Consider the following 16,630-nt stretch of genomic DNA (forward strand, 5'->3'; position numbering starts at 1 on the left):
CAGCACTGGCATTGTAAGGGCCAACCTCAGCCATAAGCAGGTGTAGAAACACACATGCATCTGCTGAGATCATGTTCTTCATCCATTCAAGTGTAAAGCCAGAAATGAAAGCAAGTTGCTGAGAACTTTGGGGAGTGCAACAACCTCAGCATTACCATCAAGACCAAATGTGATGTCACTCGCTGGAGTCACTTCTTGCTTTCACAGGCAGTCCTGCTGATTTGGAGAGGAGTATCTGGGAGCTGAAGTGAGAAACAGGAATCTGGCAAGAGCAGAGATGGTTGAAACACCAAGATAAACCTTCATAACCCAATATGGAGGATCAGTGGGCATCTGCCTGACTCAATTGTTGCATTCATATTAAGCCCAAGTCACAGCCACACTACACTGCTGCTCTTATCACCCAGGTATGTGCACAGGGCAGAGAATGGTGGCTATTAAAAACCTGTTTCTCTACAACTGACACCAGTTTTTCGCTATTCTGACAAAGGAGAAAGATTGGAGAATCTTCTGCATGGTTAAAATTTAGTACTACCAACACTGATCACTTTCTCAAGCCAGCTGCATGCCACAAAAGAACGCTCATTAACTTATTCTTCTGCTGCCTACATGAAAAAAATGTAAATGGCACAACAAGGCCAAATGGGGCACAGAAAATGTGTGAGTGAAGGTATAAGTGCTTTGTTGACACATAATCAAACTGTCAGGGGAGAAGGTAAGAAAAGCAGGATTGAAGAGAGCAAAGAGGCCAGACTAGTTTTGTCCCAGGAACATTCACCCAGATACCTGAGTATCTTGGAAAACTATGCTGGAAAGAGTAACAAGTGAGTTTAACCTTCATTGCTGTGATCTTCTACTTTCTCCACTGCAGCCACAGCCTGCAGTAATTTGCAGCACAAGAAATAACTTGGGTATTGTAAGAACAGAGAAGAAGTCATAAAAATATTTCCTTAGTCATGCTGTCTCTGGTAATATAATTCCCTGAATAGAGATCTTCAACAATACTCTCCTTAAATATGGAAAGAGCTCTGACTTTAGTCAGCATGTGTCTTCCATCAGCTTGTCTCTCTTTTTTTTTTTTTAAACTTCTTTATTGTATCTTACCACAGACACCTCCAGGTGCAGTGTAAAAACCTTCCTCAGTGGAAGTGTGTTTTCCATTGGACACAGAATAAATGCATTGTGAGGGATTCCAAATGGAAAAAACTTGGGACACAGAGGCCAGTCCTTGCTCATGTGTATGTATCCTCCAGCTCTGCATTTCCTCCTTTCACCTGATCCCAACACCAGGGAGGGAAGGACCTGCATTCCAAGATGAGCCTTTCACAGGGCTCCTGCTGAAGGCACTTCCCTCCCTACTCTGCATCATCCACTGTCAACATAACCCCTGCAAGTGTCTCCCTGAACACTGGAGTGTCAGAAAAGCTGAAAATTAGGATCCATCCCAAATTTACACAGAATGAAGGTTAAGGGACCACTTGACTTTGAGGCAAATCTTAAAAAAAAAAATCACGCCATCATCACAGAGAGGATGTTGGGCAGTGCCTCCAAACACTACTGCTACTGTGGGGATTAAAAAAACCCAGGAGAACACAGTCAAGGTTACTGCTACCTGAGTGAAATAAATAAATAAAGTATTTAATGTGTGGGATGTAAGGACCCTGTGTATGCAGGCTTTGGATACGAGTAAAGGCAGCTAGGAAGTAGGAGGAGCAGGAGGCTGAAAAGAAGATTTAACTTGGCTTTCCTACAATGAGGTATTCTTCTCCAGAGTCTGAGTGCCAGCTTGATCTGGCAATGCCACACAGGTTCTTACAATGGGAAATAACACTCCTTAGTTAGCAAATTCTTGTTTGAGGTGAGAGACAACTGAAAGGAACATCATACAGACACACAAGGCAGTTTCTTCTACATCCACTCCATAGCAGAAATACTTAAGAATAATTCCTGAACCCAGAGACCTCCAGGGCTTAGAAGGGGTTAAAATTTAATGGATTATTTATAGTTCATACTCTGCTCAGCTAATCCATATTTGCATCACAGAGGTATAAAGAACAGCAAAACCAACATTGCAGCAAACCAAAGAGTAAAAGATTGCCCAGAACACTCCTCTTAGCATAGAGGTGGCTATCAAAATACCCTCCCCTGCTTCTTGGACTTACCCACAGTGTCACAAGGCTCGTCTTTGTGCACGCAGAAATCTGTCCTAGGAAGAAAAACAGAACAGAAGTGAAATGTATCCTGTGCCTGCAGACTCCAGGCTAGGAAAAAGCAGTGGTGCATGACTCACATATGGGTGTTGAGGTCTGGGGATTTTTTAAGGCTGCTGTGCAGTCTACATGATGACAACACAGATAGCAGCACTGATTGCTATTGAGATTACAGGCAATTATATGAATCAGCCCCATATACCACAGTCCAACTTAACAGACCTAAGATTTAGCACCTGAAAGAGCCCTGCCTTAGTCTGTGATGTCACACTTATTCCACAACTAGATTAAAACTGAAGCTCTTCTTTTCACAAGAGAACTGTAACAAAAAGGAGCAGACACCCTGTGATGCACCCTAAAAGACAGTGGGAGTAGAAGAAGTGCAAGGCACAGCCAGAAGGCACAGAACTAATAATGTGTACCCAGAAATTCTCAATCCTTCAGTTTTTTCCTTCTTCTTCCACTAGAATGGAAAAGAACATGAAGAAAGCAGGACTAAACAGAGAAAGACAGATGTGACATGGAAGAAGAAAGAGAATTTCAGGATTTGCCAGGTAACAGGTAAATTGGCTTCAGCAAAATTGATCATAGTCAGATTTGCCATTTTATGGCTTGAATCCAACACAGAGAGATTCAAGAGACTCCATTTGGTTCCCCACATCTCATCAAGGCAGGAGAAGACACTACAGATGCCATTGGCACCCACAAATCAATGAGGGATCCATGGAGCTATATTAAACAGAAACAGATTAAAAGCCTTGAAGCTCACCATCAAAGCACTGACACTTCCTGCGAGAAGATTTTACACATGAGATTCCTCATGACAGAAAAACAAGTGTGTGAGGGAAAGTACTTTATAACTAAATTAATAGCTTGAATACATTTCAATAAGCACTTAGACCTAAGCTTCTAGGAGCTCTCTTCACCAGGGCTGCTTTGCAGTGCAATCCACAATAAAGAGGAGCTAGAGAGAAACATTACATGTGCTAAAACATTTCAGAAGTTCCTTAACCCAAGGGAAGCTGAGGAACTGTAGTCTCTATCACCATGGCTTTCCTCACCCTGGGAGGAGGCAAGAGAATCCTTTTAGTACATTTGGAGTGTGCCATTTGAAATGCCTGATTCCCCATGGGATTTGGAGTTTAAGAGTCTGGCAGGAGGAAAATCAAAAATACTCAGAGAAAGATAAATACTTAGAAAAAGAAAATACTTAAATATAAAAATAGATAAATATTAAAAGTGCTCTTTCCTTGAAGAAAGTTATGAAACTAAGGTTTATAGGAAAAGGGATTTAAGGCCCAGGACTGTGGCTGATGAATCCAGACCCTCCACACCAAACTCCTTTGAAAGTCACAAATCAAGCTGTCAAGGGCTTGGAAGGAGAGCACAAACAGCCATTACCAGCTCTTGTTAAGCAGACATTGAAAACCAACCATGCTTCAGTGCAGAAAAACTATAACAACCATCAAAGTGTTAAAAAATCAGACAGGAACCAAACAAAAATCGGAAGCTACGACCACACACCAGCCCCAGCTTTCATTTTTCACTGCAGCCTAACTGTGTCTCGACACCTTGGCATTCCAGCCCTTCCAAGGAAGACTAATGACAGTCTCCTGACGCAGCTGGCACCAGCGCGCCTGCTCGACTTCCCAGAGCCAGCTTGACAGAGGTTTATTTAAGGACTTATTATGTTATATAAACTGGTAAATCAAACAGATGCTTTTCTTGTGACAACAGATAGCTGAACTATTAGTGGATGGCAGGAGGCCACAGCTAGAAAAGCCTCTCTCTCTCTCCAGAGCCTGTCCAGCCCTGCAAATAACGCACAAAAATTCAGCTCCTTGCGCTGTCCCACAACAAAAGGTGGCTGGCACTTTCTGGCAGCTCCACAGAGGAATTACCACCATGCCATTAAATAATGGGGCTGTAAATGATCCAGTACGACTTCCAGGCTCTCCTACTGAGGTAGAATAACATTTATGTGTGAAGAGTGCTGTGATGCTGTTTGGTCAGGGAAGGGCTTGAAGCACATCAGCAGCAGAACTGAACATCATTGGCAATTCAAGTATAAAACCTGTTCAGCCCATCCTTAAAACTATCATAAACACAAGTCCAAGAGACTCCATCTTCTATTCAAATATATGTAAGAAAATTCCAAGATTTAAACCATCTGGGCCATTGCAAATATTGTACCCCAAAACTCCGTGGCCAAACAGAAAAGCACATCCAGACCTTTAGTCACAAACAAGCTTGGTCTCAGTCTTCTTCCAAAGGCAAGGAGACACCTCATCACAAAACCCATTACTGAAACTCCTACAGTCCTACAGCCTGGAAGGGTGTTAAGAATGATCTGCCTCACCTGTGGCTCAGTCACACCAGTGATTTAAATGGCCCCATCCTGGCACCTGAAACTGATCTGCTTTTAAAAAAGTTTCAATCACAGGTGTCTCTCTGACACACTTTTGAGCTCAACTGCACCTATATTTTTGAAGTGAGAGCTTGACATGACTGATACTATAATGATACTCAACAATATAGAAAAGGTATTTTAATATTCATTGCATGTGCAAAGGTCTCTTATCACAGAGACATAGTTCTGTTAGCAGAATTTTTTACAGAGCTTTGTTGGAATAAAACTCTTTCTCCAGGAGCTGCAGTTCAAATCCAACATCTGACCTTATCACGAGGTCTTGGACAATATATTGAAATCACAGCTCTAGCTGTGAACCAGTTTTACTCTTCAATTTTTAGCCACTGACTGAATCAAGCCAGACACAAGTTCTCATCCTGGGACCTGTGAAATTCTCAGTCATTATCATGTGTGGTACCCAGCAGAGGATTTCCATTAGCAGAGTACAACAATTCTCAAAAAAATGACAAGTCAGTTGTTTTGTTCAATAAAAATAGCCAGAAGAGCTCAGAACTCCTCTACAGTCACTCTTCCATCTGGCACCCACCAACTGGAAAAAAATACCTAACTGTGCTAAGCTAAACTCTGCAATTCAAGTCCTTCCTGTGAGAAAGAAGGAAAGTAGTTGAACTGTGCAACAGGAATAAGAAGTATTCTGTTAAATGGCCATTCCCAGCATCCTTCAAATGACATCTTTCGACCAGTCTAACCCTGCAGGGTCATAAAGCTAAAGGACAGAGGAAACTGGTACAGCCCAGAACTTGCCAAAATAAACTTTCCACATCCATAGGTGCATTTAGTAGCACTATGTGCCCAGTTTCCTTGATGCACAGTGAATTCCTCCATTTGCCCATTTAATGGGAAGGCAAAGGGCTGGAGAAATATGGAATGGAGGAACAGGCTGCAAATGGAACAACTACACCACTGTGTCAGGCAAAAACAAGTCTTTGCTTAAAGACAGCTTGGAATCCTGTTCCTGTCAGTGTTGGGACATTTTTTGCTCTGCTATCACATCATCTATAGTCTAATAGGTGACCCAAACACCTCCAGCCAGGAGCTGGGACAACATCAGTGTGCCTGAAGATTTCCCAGAGAATGCAAAAGACAGAGGGGGAATGTGTTTAAAATGAGACATGCTTCTAAAATCACTAAGATACAGATTCTGCAGACAGAAGTTATTCTGGTCAGCTGCCTGTTAAAATATGAAGTACACTATCCAAAGATGCCAGAGATCTGAATTTCTGCAAGTTCAAAACCAGAATTTGAATGAGAAAAGTCTGATGATTATAGAGACCACAACACTACAGTCAGACCTTCAGGGCTGTGGCAGATTATTCCCACTGTCTCATTTATTTACTGAGCAGGACAATGGTGCACCTTATTTCACAGGCACAGTGTGTCTCTTACCTGGAACTCAGGTGGATACTATTAAAATCCCAGAGGAGGGATATTTGCCACCTGAGTAATCTACTTTTGCATACAAATGAGGGTATGGGAAACATCACTTAGAGGTGAAGTTTCAAAAGGCAAGCATGCCTTGGTGTTTCAAATAAACCCAGCCAGATTGGAACCAGAGGGATTTCTTCAGAGCTTGACCCCAAAGAATCTGTTTCTAGTCCTTAAAGCAGCTGCAGCTGCTGAAAATTCAGCTTCTGCTTTTTCTGGCGCAATTGCTTGTGCTGGACATGGTGTTGCTCCCACATCCTCTACCACTGGTCCATCTGTACAGTCTGGGGAGGGTCCAGGGACACACACACACACAGTTCCAATGCCAAGAGGAGAAAAATTCATTTCCCTGGCACAGGAATGGGTCTGCTGGGCCAGAAGTCTTCCAAACAATGCAGCATCCTCCATGCAGCAGAAGCAGGATGGGTTAAGGATGACAGGACACAGCAATAAGGAAGGAAAGACTCCAAGTACACACTGCTGGCCTATCCAGCAAGAAAAACGCTGCTCCAATGCACAGCCACGTGCTTCCTGGCCTGAACTTTCTCACCAAAGCTGAATCTAGTTTTTAACCCAACCAAACCTGTACCTTCTCAGCTATTCCCACTGCAAAACCCTGCAAATCCATTGAACAATTCCTCCTACAAATTCTTTCTACAGTTCTTCCTCAGATGCCTGAGTCCAACTCAGTTAGCCTGACATTATGCATTCAGTTTTGAAGGCTGCAGAGAGTCTGCAGAGATGAAATGCTCTGCTCATTCCCCCCGCCCCACGCTTGGAGCCCATCAGAAGAGATTCTCTCTGCCTCACTTGTCATGCAGGACAACTGGATGGCCAGATGAGTTTAACAAAAATGTTAGTTATTTATTTAGGCCCTGATCCAATGGAGCACATGCTTAACTATAACCAGGATGTTCAGCCTGTTGACTTCAAAGGAACTATTCCCCCTGTCTAAACTGTTAAGTATCTGCACAAGTGCTTGGTGGACTCCAGTGAATAGAGGAGGGAGCAGAGTTTGGGGGAGCTGCACACACATCTGTGGAGGAGCTTTCTCAGGAACTCTGCTGGCCTCATGCCCTGCTCACCAGCTCTTTGACTGAAAACTCACCAGAATGCCATGGATAGTTTGTTTTGGGGTTGTTAACACAAATCTAACACAAGAGATTATTACAATCAGCATGGCAGTTTATGCAAAAACATGTATTTCTACTTAAATTGTTGGCAGAGAAAATAGGTGAAAGAGGTGAGTAATATTGGACTGCAATACAGACATTTCCTGTCTCAAACTAGGAAAGAAGGAGTAGGAAGTAGTGTTTTACTAGCCCCATGAGCATCCATATCACACCATAATTTTGTGCTCACTTTAATTATTCAGAGATCACTTCTGTAATAACGAATACTTCATTTACATCTTAAAGGATGCAAAAAACTTAAAATACCATAGATTTGCTAATCAAAATTTTGGTAACTGTGGGGAACACAGGACTTGCATTGTATTGTGAGGTTGAGCTCAGGTAGGTAGAGGAAAAAAGACTGTTGTCCCTACAACACCCTTTTTCTTGCTTTATCTGAAATGTTTGACGCATCAGTAAATTCAGAGCTCCAGGATGCAAAGAATTTTGCTCAAGTATTTCTAAAAAGATCATTTCACATCTGAAATAAATGCAGGAGTTTTCAAATACACAAACCAATGAGGAATGACACCCCTCCTCTACCCCAGTTGTGATAGAGGAGAGGTGTTAAAGTGGTTATTTCCTCGGGCAAAGAGAGAGCAAATTAATTTAGTTTATGGTATTTCTCTCCCCCTTTCTTTAGGAGATAACTCCCTCCCCACTGCTGACACACTGTCTGTTCCTCTCAGACTGCTCAGTTGAGTAATCCCTAATTGCACACAGAGCACCTGAGCTCAGCTGTGTTCTCAGTTCCACACCTTCTTTCTCCTAGGAAGGAGGGCTCCAAAACCTTCCGTTTTTTTCCACTCCTATCAGCTCGTGTGAGAAAACCTCCTGTGCTACAGCCACATCCTGATCCTGACTGTGACACAGAAGAGTGACCATGACTGTGACACAGAAGAGTGACCATGACTGTGACACTTTGGCTCAAGAGGAAAGATGCCTTTGTACAACCTTGTTAAGAATGTACAAAGGACAGATCACTTTCATCTGAGGCATCTGAACAGCAAGTGTATCATCTTTTTCTTAGATTTCTGCTCGACCAGATAACCCCATCACTGACCATGGGCATTATTAGATGAAGTACACTGATAAACCAGACCTTCCCATACCTGGTCACAAAAACAGCAGCATCCACAGGAGGGGTGTCATCCCTGGCACCAGGAACCTGGTTGTTACCAAGGTATTTTGCCCCACCATATTCTTCATTTTGCCACTGACAGAAGCTCTCCAGAGATCTCTCTCCATGATGCCCAATGGACAACTTCGCCTTTGGGGGGGAGAAAAAAGGAGATACAAAAGGAGAAATATCAGCCACAGTCTTTAGATAAAGCATCAGACCTCTCTGTAACAGTTAACTCCTGAGACTGGCTTGCAGCTACAAGCAGACAGATTTACCAGGAAGGATAAATAAAAGGATTCTGATTCCTTTCACTCCCACAGCCCCTGTACTTCCCACCTTTAATACTGCCACCTTTAATGGTGAAGTGGAACAGGCAACTCCTCACAATTTGTGATGCTGAGGCCAGACCTGTCCCACATCCCCCTCCCACCCTGTGGGACACCACAATGCAATTCCAGGAGCAGGGGAGAAAGGAGTTGGAACTCACAGGGCGATTGTGAAGCAGGACTAGTTTGGTGACTCGAATGTTGACTTTAATTCCCAAGCTTTGATGCTGGAACATGTTGTACACCTGTCAAAAAGCAAAGAAAACATCCAGAGTGTATTAGAAGCAATACAAAGACCTAGTAATAGTTGAAGAAACTAATTGTGACTAAAGTTAGACACTTGTTCTTCTAAAAACTGACACAAAAAACTCCCATAAAAGGATTGTGCTACTACACTCAGTAAAATAAAGACTTTTTAAGAGTTACTGTGGAAAGGATAGAAATATTCCAAAGGAACTCTAAACATAAAGTCTCAGGAGCATGGACATACGTTACGAAGCATCCAACTAACATGGATCTTCAGCATTTAAATATCAGAGCTATCTGAATGCAAGATGAAATAATGGTGTGTTTTAGACTTCAGGAAATAGAATGGAAAAGCAATTTCCCTCTGTTATTTTCATATCTTATATAAGAGAATAGTAATAAGGCAGCACATAATGACACAAGCCTCAGGAAATACAAAAATAGCACCGGAAACTACCTTACTACTTTCTCCAGATTTTGCATTCCAGCTCAGATACTTCACCTCATTTTTATAGGTTAGAATATAAGATCTTAATTGATGCCAGAATTTGATTCCACCCGTTTCTCTGTGTACAAATGTTTTAACTAGACAGTATCAAAAAAGGTGAGGGAAGGGTTTATCTTAAAAAGGTGTAAAATGCCACATAAAAGATCTTGGGTGAATATTGTATCCCCTGCTTAATAAAAAAAACCCAAAATCAAGACCAGTGAAGAGAGACTCCTGACAAATGGGAGGCAGGTTTGGCCCCAGGTAAGCAATATTCCTTCCTCACAGCTCGTTTGGCTACAAGCATCACCCAGGCTCAGTAACTTCCTACAGCAAACCCGAGACACGAGCAGATCTTGCACATTATGTTTTCAACGCTTGGTATTTTTCCTTCTTGTGCAAATACTCAGGAATGTGCTCAGTGGAAGAGTGCTCTGAAACTCTCCAGTGCTTGGGGTTGGATTTAAGCACACACGTAAATGTTTCCTACAATTTAGGCACAGATTGCAAGACAGAGCTACTCAGTGTTTGACCCAGTGACCTTCAGCTGAGCACAATGAGCCATTTATCTTCCCTGGGGCTGGTGTATAAGTGCACACAAGGGCTGGCACTATTTTCTTAGCCTGGGGATGTGTTGGTAGAGCAGTTCAGGCCTCTCACTACAGACCTGGGGGGGATAAACTTGACACTTGCAGAGGAAGGCTCTGACCAATGACCCGTTTAAGTGGAGACCTGGACCTTCAGCTGGGAGGGTAACTGGGGCACCAGGCTGAGGGAGTCAACCCCTGCTGCACCACTGCAGAGGCTGACAGACACTTCCCTGGGATGGCTGGATGGATGGATGGATGGATGGATGGATGGATGGATGGATGGATGGATGGATGGATGGATGGATGGATGGCTGGCTGGATGGATGGCTTTGGTGTCCCAGCTCTCCACTAGCTCTGGCCATCCCATGAAGTTCCCACTCATGAAAGGAGGATAAGTCCAGCAAACAGGTCCTTATCACTGAGCCTGGTGGTGCTGGTGCTTGGCTTCCCATCGGAGCAGACAAACTGCCTCCAGACCTGGCACGGACACATCCAAACACCACCAACTTCCAAAGGGTGTTTTCCCTGGCAAAACTCGCACACCAAGCACCAGCTGCTGGAGAGCTCAGGATGCAATCTTGAAAGCTGTCAGCCCTTCCTCCTTTTCTCTTGTGCCCTCTGTCCTACGGATAACTCTGACTGCACTTTTATTCCCATCCACCAGTGATCTCAGAAGAGCTCAAGCAGCAGCAATTGGACACTAAACAAAAAAAAAAAAGCCACTGGGAGTGCAAGAGGCTCCACTTTGCCCGCTTATGCAAGCTTTGTTTGCTTATTTTCTTAAATGAAGCCCAAAGGAGCCCCACACTGATGGCAGTTTGTTTTGCCTAGCAGGAACATTAACCTTTCCCTCAGAGAGGGAGATCACTTAACAGTTACAGACAACACACACTTGACTTGGAGAAAATTTAATTTGCCAATTAAAATAATCTATATACAGAGAAAAAAAAGATAAAACAACACCTTCCTCTCACCTCATCTTTACTCCTGCATTCCTGACTCCTTCCCCCTCACCCAGAGCCATGCAGGTGGATGGGGAATGGGGACTGTCCTCAGCCTGTAACAGCTCTCTCTGCTGCTCCTTCCTCCTCACACTCTTTTCCCTGTTGCAGTATGGATCCACTCCATGGGCTGCAATTCCTGTCAGGAGAACCTGCTCTAGCATGGGCTCCTCTCCTCAGGTCACAATGGTCTTCAGGAAACAGCCACCTGCCCCACCATGGTCTCCCCACAGGCTGGAGGGCAACCTCTGCTCCAGCACCTGGAATTCCTCATCCTCCTGCTCTGACCTGGGTGCTCACATGGATTTTTTCCCCACTTTTTTCCACTATGCAGCTTTCTCCCCTCTTCTGAAGATGTTTTCACAGAGGCACCTCTCTCCTGACAGGCTCTGCTGTGCCCTGTAGTTAGGGCTGGGACCATCTGCATCCGGCAAGGGGCAGCTCCGGGTCTCAGCCCCAGTGCCAGCTGCACCCACACACTGTCCTTTCAGAAGGAAACTTCTCTGGGATCATGGGCTTTAAGGCTAGAAGGAATCCCAAGGAGAAGGCAAACAGACTTTTAAATTGTTTGATTAAAAAAACATGAGTCTGATACAGCTCAGGTTGTTCACAGCCGACGTTAAACCAGGCCGTGCCCAAAGGAAGCATCATCACAGAATCCAGCTGATTGTAACAATAAATAAAATAAAAGAATTCAAATACATAGGCCTTTCCTGCTAAGAATGGAATTCCATCACAGCAGCAACAACGTTCTGCTTTTCTCACCCAGACAACAAGGAGACCAAACCCCACAGACTCAGCGTGTCTAAACTATTCAACACCACATCCAAGTGTCCATCACCAGCACGTGCCAAGTGAGGTGGCTGGGATAAGTGGTACCAGGGGATGAGGAATGGGATTTCCCACTGCAGATGTTCTCAAGATTTCCTGCTGCACGGACAGAGAGACTGACTCACAGACACCTCCCTGCCCACTCCCAACACCATGGGCCACCCTTCCTGAAGCCTGCCACTGCATCACACCCCTCAGGCTGCTGTGACTACTTCCAACAGGGGAAAAGTGAAAATATTCGGGGTGGTTTAGAACCTTTTAATAAAATAAGGCAGCTGGGAACAGAAGTGTCAGAACCTGCCATGGAACCAAATGCAAAGGTTATGGGTTTAGGACACCACCACAAGTGGCAGAAAGCAGCCTGGCTGGAAGAGAAATGGAGGTTCTGGATCACTGGGCTGAAAAGAAGGGATGGGAAAAGTGGTCAATTGGACTGAAGTGTTGTGGGTGCCCTGCTGCAGGTGAACTTCTACACTGTATTGACTTCTCTATGAGGAGTCATCAAAAGTAGAGAGTGAGATCTGGAAACAGGAAATATACAAACAGGAAATAATAGAAAACAGACAGAAAAAAATGGAAGGGGAAGTGCAGTAGAACAACAAGAAGAAGAAAGTCTGTCTCTGGCATCTCCCCCCTTCATCTGCATTTCTCTGACAAGAGCTTTACTGTACAGAATGCCCTAAAGAAAACAGGAAAGCTTGAAGGCTGGACCATCCTCCTCTGTTTGCATTCCTCCTGCCTCTCTTTCTCCTTACAGCTCTGACATAGAAGGGGCAGAACAAATGCAGTTTTGGCATAAGCTGTCCAGGCCTGCCCCAGCACGCACAAAGCAAACGCAGACATAAGGAATTGGGCTGAGAGAGGAACTAAACTACATCATTTTAATTTTTTTTTTAATTCTCAAGAGCTTCCTCTGCAGGTGGACGGTGGGAGGAGACGTGTGTGTTTCAGATGTTCTGGAGTTCAGAACAGCAACCCTGAGGGTAAATTGACTTTTTTTTTTTTCTTTTTTCTTCCCTAAGCACTGCATACAAGCAGGAGCCTTCCCATTGCCTTGGCTGCTGGATGAGGTTTGGACAGCAGAAGCCTTAGTCAGGTTACTGAGGTTGTCTTTCTCTCATTTTGAAAAGTGCTATAGGATTTCTAACACCCCCCTAAAGCCAAGCTTTCAAATTACTCCTTTAAACATTATGAAAAAGAGCATATTCATAGCTCTTTATAAGATACAGTTGACATAACTCTTTCTCCTGGGGCTGCTGGAGCGAAAAGAGAAATCTGTAGACAGTGATCAGACACTCAGATCCTTTTCCCTTATGTTCCCTTATGTCCCTGCTCCCCTCATGAAAATTCCAGACCAGGGTAAGGGAGCTGATTATGAGTGGCAGCTCTGGAGCCTTTATGTGCCAGCCCCCAAGAGCACAGACATATAAATCCATCAATGCAAGCATGATAAAAATGATTTTATCTGCTTTTTTAACATAAAAAACCCTCACAGGGGAAATCCAAAATGAAAAAGAATCTGTGGAGTGTAAAATCGGGCTTCAGAGAGTAAAACATTATCATTCCTAAAGAACAACATAAGAATTTTCCCTCTTAATGACATCCAAAGGATCGCTAACTTCAAGTTCCTGCCTGCTGCTGCACAGAGCTTCCACAGTAATTGCATGGTTTAGCAGCAGCTGCAGGAGAACTGACACTGCAGAAACCCACCCTCCATGCTGCCTTCTCTGAGAAAAAGGCAAGCTCCAAACCAAGCCACAGTTGTAATTTATTCCAAAACCCAAAAAAATGCACTTAGGGGACAAAAAAAAAAAACCCCAAACCAACCCAACTCCTTTTTTTTAGGTTTTCAAACCCATAGAGAGCAGCTGTTAAATTACTATGTTGTGGTCTTGGAAATTCAGAAATTCAGACGTGTCTGTCCCTAAGTGCTCAGAGGGTCAGTCTGGGTGGGACTTGGTTTGCAAAGTCAGCTCTGCACAACTTCAAAGAGCCAACATCCACAACTCACTGTTCAGGGACTGGCTGAAAACAGTAACCCCTCATCTTTAACAACAAAACAGCCAAGGACAGGACTTTCCAAAGCGCCTCATCCTCATTTATCACCATTTGAACCAGTTATCCCCAGAACCACTTGAATCAGTTCTCTCCAGAAAGCTGAAAACCTAAACCATGAAGACCAGCCACAGCAGAGGCCAGGGCAGTTCCTAGAATCTCCTTTTTCCTTTACTGGTCACTTATTTCAGATGAAAAGCAAACACAAGAGCAAATAGAAGCATAAAACTCCTGCAAGAACAGAACATCCATCCTAACAGCTCCACATGGATGAAATGCAGTGAGAAATTATAGCTGCCAGATGCAGACTAACAGAATGACAGAATGAGTGAGCAAAATAAGCATGTTTTTAAGCTTGTTTTACCACAAAGGCACTTGGGTTTGGAATTCAGAGGAAGTTCTAAACACTGGTGACTACAGAAGAAAGGCATGAACAAGAGATGCTCTCAAGCCAAAGGTGAGATGAGAACTGGAATGCAAACACTGCAACAAAGCTCAAGAACAAGGGAGTTTAACTTAGAAAAAGAGATCAGCACCTATATTTAAGTAGCTGGTTTTGCATTTCCACAGCTCTGCTGGTATCTCTCCCTGTCCATGTTCTTCCATTCCTCATGCCCACAGTCTCATTGCCTTGCTAAGGCTGCAGCTGTGCGTGGTGGCATTTGACAACAACTTTATCACCTGTTTGGAAAATCGTGCAGAATCAAACACCTTGCCAGAAAACAAGGAAAGATTTCTTTTTAGCAGTGGTGACTTAAAAAAAAGCCAACTCAAATGCCTGGAGCTGTGCTTGTTCCTACTCATATGTTACAGAGTATCTCAGAGGGAAATTCTTCCATGATCTTGGAAAAATCTGTCTTATAATTTCAAATATTAGTTTAGTAAATGGAAGAGCCTGCACCTCTACAGTGACATTCACAAAAAACAAGTACATCTAATGTGAGTCTATTCTCTGTTCAGGGGGATGGAACTACAGAATTTTATTAAAAACACAGCATTTGCTACATGAACTACCACCTGTTATTTCTGGGTTCCAAAATGGGTTTGCTGTGCTTTTTAGCTGTTATTCTAGAGGAGGGTGGTGGGGTTTTTTTCTCTAAGATTCTCATTCACCAAGGGAGCAATAAACCTGTATTTTGCAATGCTGACTTTTTTCCCCTTCAGAAATTCTTGTAACATAAATAGATATTAAATACTTTAAGGCAGATCACTTTATTTAAAATGCCTATAAATATAAAATGCATTAATAAGACCTCTTAATGCTTGTTTTGTGGTTTGACAGTAAATGTAATGGCTTACAGAGAGGAGTTAAGTTAATATACCCCTGACCAGTAATGTTCTATTTGCTTAAATGCAAGCATCCAAGCCAAAATTAACATTCTGGTTTCTTTTAGAGGCAGCCTGCCATCCTGCAGTATAGCTGAATAAGCACTGCCTAATATCACGGGGCAAATCCTGTCCCCCAGCTAACAGTCACCCAAGGCTGAGAGGGAGGCAGGAAACAAAGATCCCAAGCAGTCAAGAGCTTGGCTCAGACCTACCCAAACCACAGGACTATCTCTCTGAAATATATTTTTCTGAATTACTCTTCAGCTTCTTTTCCTGGGGTGAAGGTCAGCTTTCATTACCTAAATGTAACATTGAAATTCTCTTTAATTTTCCTGAATGTCACCTGGTTTTATTGCTGCAGAATAAAGGATTTATGCAATGATGCCATAATATGTGTTTGCCTATTATTACTCCTCACTATCTTTTGGTCTTGCCAGTCACTCACAAGCAGTTTCCTTCAGCGGCCTGAAAAATATTCCTAAGAGTGTGGGAATGTAGGTGGTCACGGGAGAGACTCTTCCATTACTCCTCTGAAGGCTGAAAAGATGAAAAATTAATTCAAATCCTATCAGACATTAGAAAAAACTCACACGAGTGAGCCCCCAGGAGCAATGACTTAACAGTGGGAAGCATTTCAGCTGGACCTTGCACCTGAGGAGATGTCACATGAATGTATTCCTCATTCAAGAGTCCTCTTCCATGTGCTCTCTCCAGCGTCTAGTAAAGGGGTGAGCTCACACTACAGCATCAGAACCAAGCTTAAAAGCCCATCAGCCTAATCCATTGGAAACTAAGCTTCAATATTTGTTTAATAAATGGGTCTAGAGAACCCAACCCATCTATCAGCACCTCCCCACACAGATTTATTCACACCTGGCAAGCTGATGTTGCTGAGATGTTCTGCAGTACCTCAGCCCAGACAGACAACAGGACTCAAAGACTCACAGCCATCTTTTATTTAAGACCTGGTCCATCAGTGTGTTCATCCCTAACAACCTTCACAGGCTGAAAAGGCTACACAACACAGAGATCCCCAATGGCCACAATGAAATCATCGACCCATTGGCATGAGGATCATCAAAAGTAACTGCAGAGCCACAGTGGAGCCCCATCAAGTGACAACTGCCAGAGCACACTGGAATGCAAAATAAAAGGTAGAGGAAGGGACACAGAAAAGCAGCTCATTAATGGAAAAGACTAATCCAACTCCCTACTCAATCAGCAAAGCATCTCCCTCCAGGAGGGCTCCCTCACACCAGTGCTTGATGAAAGAACACAAGACCGCCTAAAAAGCATTGTTCCATAGCTCGTTTATGCTGAGCATCCATCTCTTCACTAGGAAGCATGACCAGGCAATTACTGTTCTGAACTGTTATTTTTTCCCAAGCCAATTTGCTGCTCATA

General features: G+C 43.5%; 1 protein-coding gene across 2 annotated transcripts in view; it reads right to left on the minus strand.

Moving 5' to 3' along the window:
* ADAMTS17 (ADAM metallopeptidase with thrombospondin type 1 motif 17) overlaps positions 1 to 16,630 on the minus strand; it is a 157,317-nt gene that overhangs the window by 117,957 nt on the left and 22,730 nt on the right. For both annotated transcript variants that reach the window (XM_069025817.1, XM_069025816.1), the window contains exons 5-7: positions 8,849 to 8,932; positions 8,351 to 8,508; positions 2,163 to 2,206 (exon numbers count right to left, since the gene is read on the minus strand). In XM_069025817.1, coding sequence (XP_068881918.1) covers positions 2,163 to 2,206; positions 8,351 to 8,508; positions 8,849 to 8,932 — 286 coding nt within the window. The remainder of the gene's footprint in view (positions 1 to 2,162; positions 2,207 to 8,350; positions 8,509 to 8,848; positions 8,933 to 16,630) is intronic.

This window comes from Aphelocoma coerulescens, chromosome 10, assembly GCF_041296385.1.
Source record: "Aphelocoma coerulescens isolate FSJ_1873_10779 chromosome 10, UR_Acoe_1.0, whole genome shotgun sequence".
Lineage (NCBI taxonomy): Eukaryota > Metazoa > Chordata > Aves > Passeriformes > Corvidae > Aphelocoma > Aphelocoma coerulescens.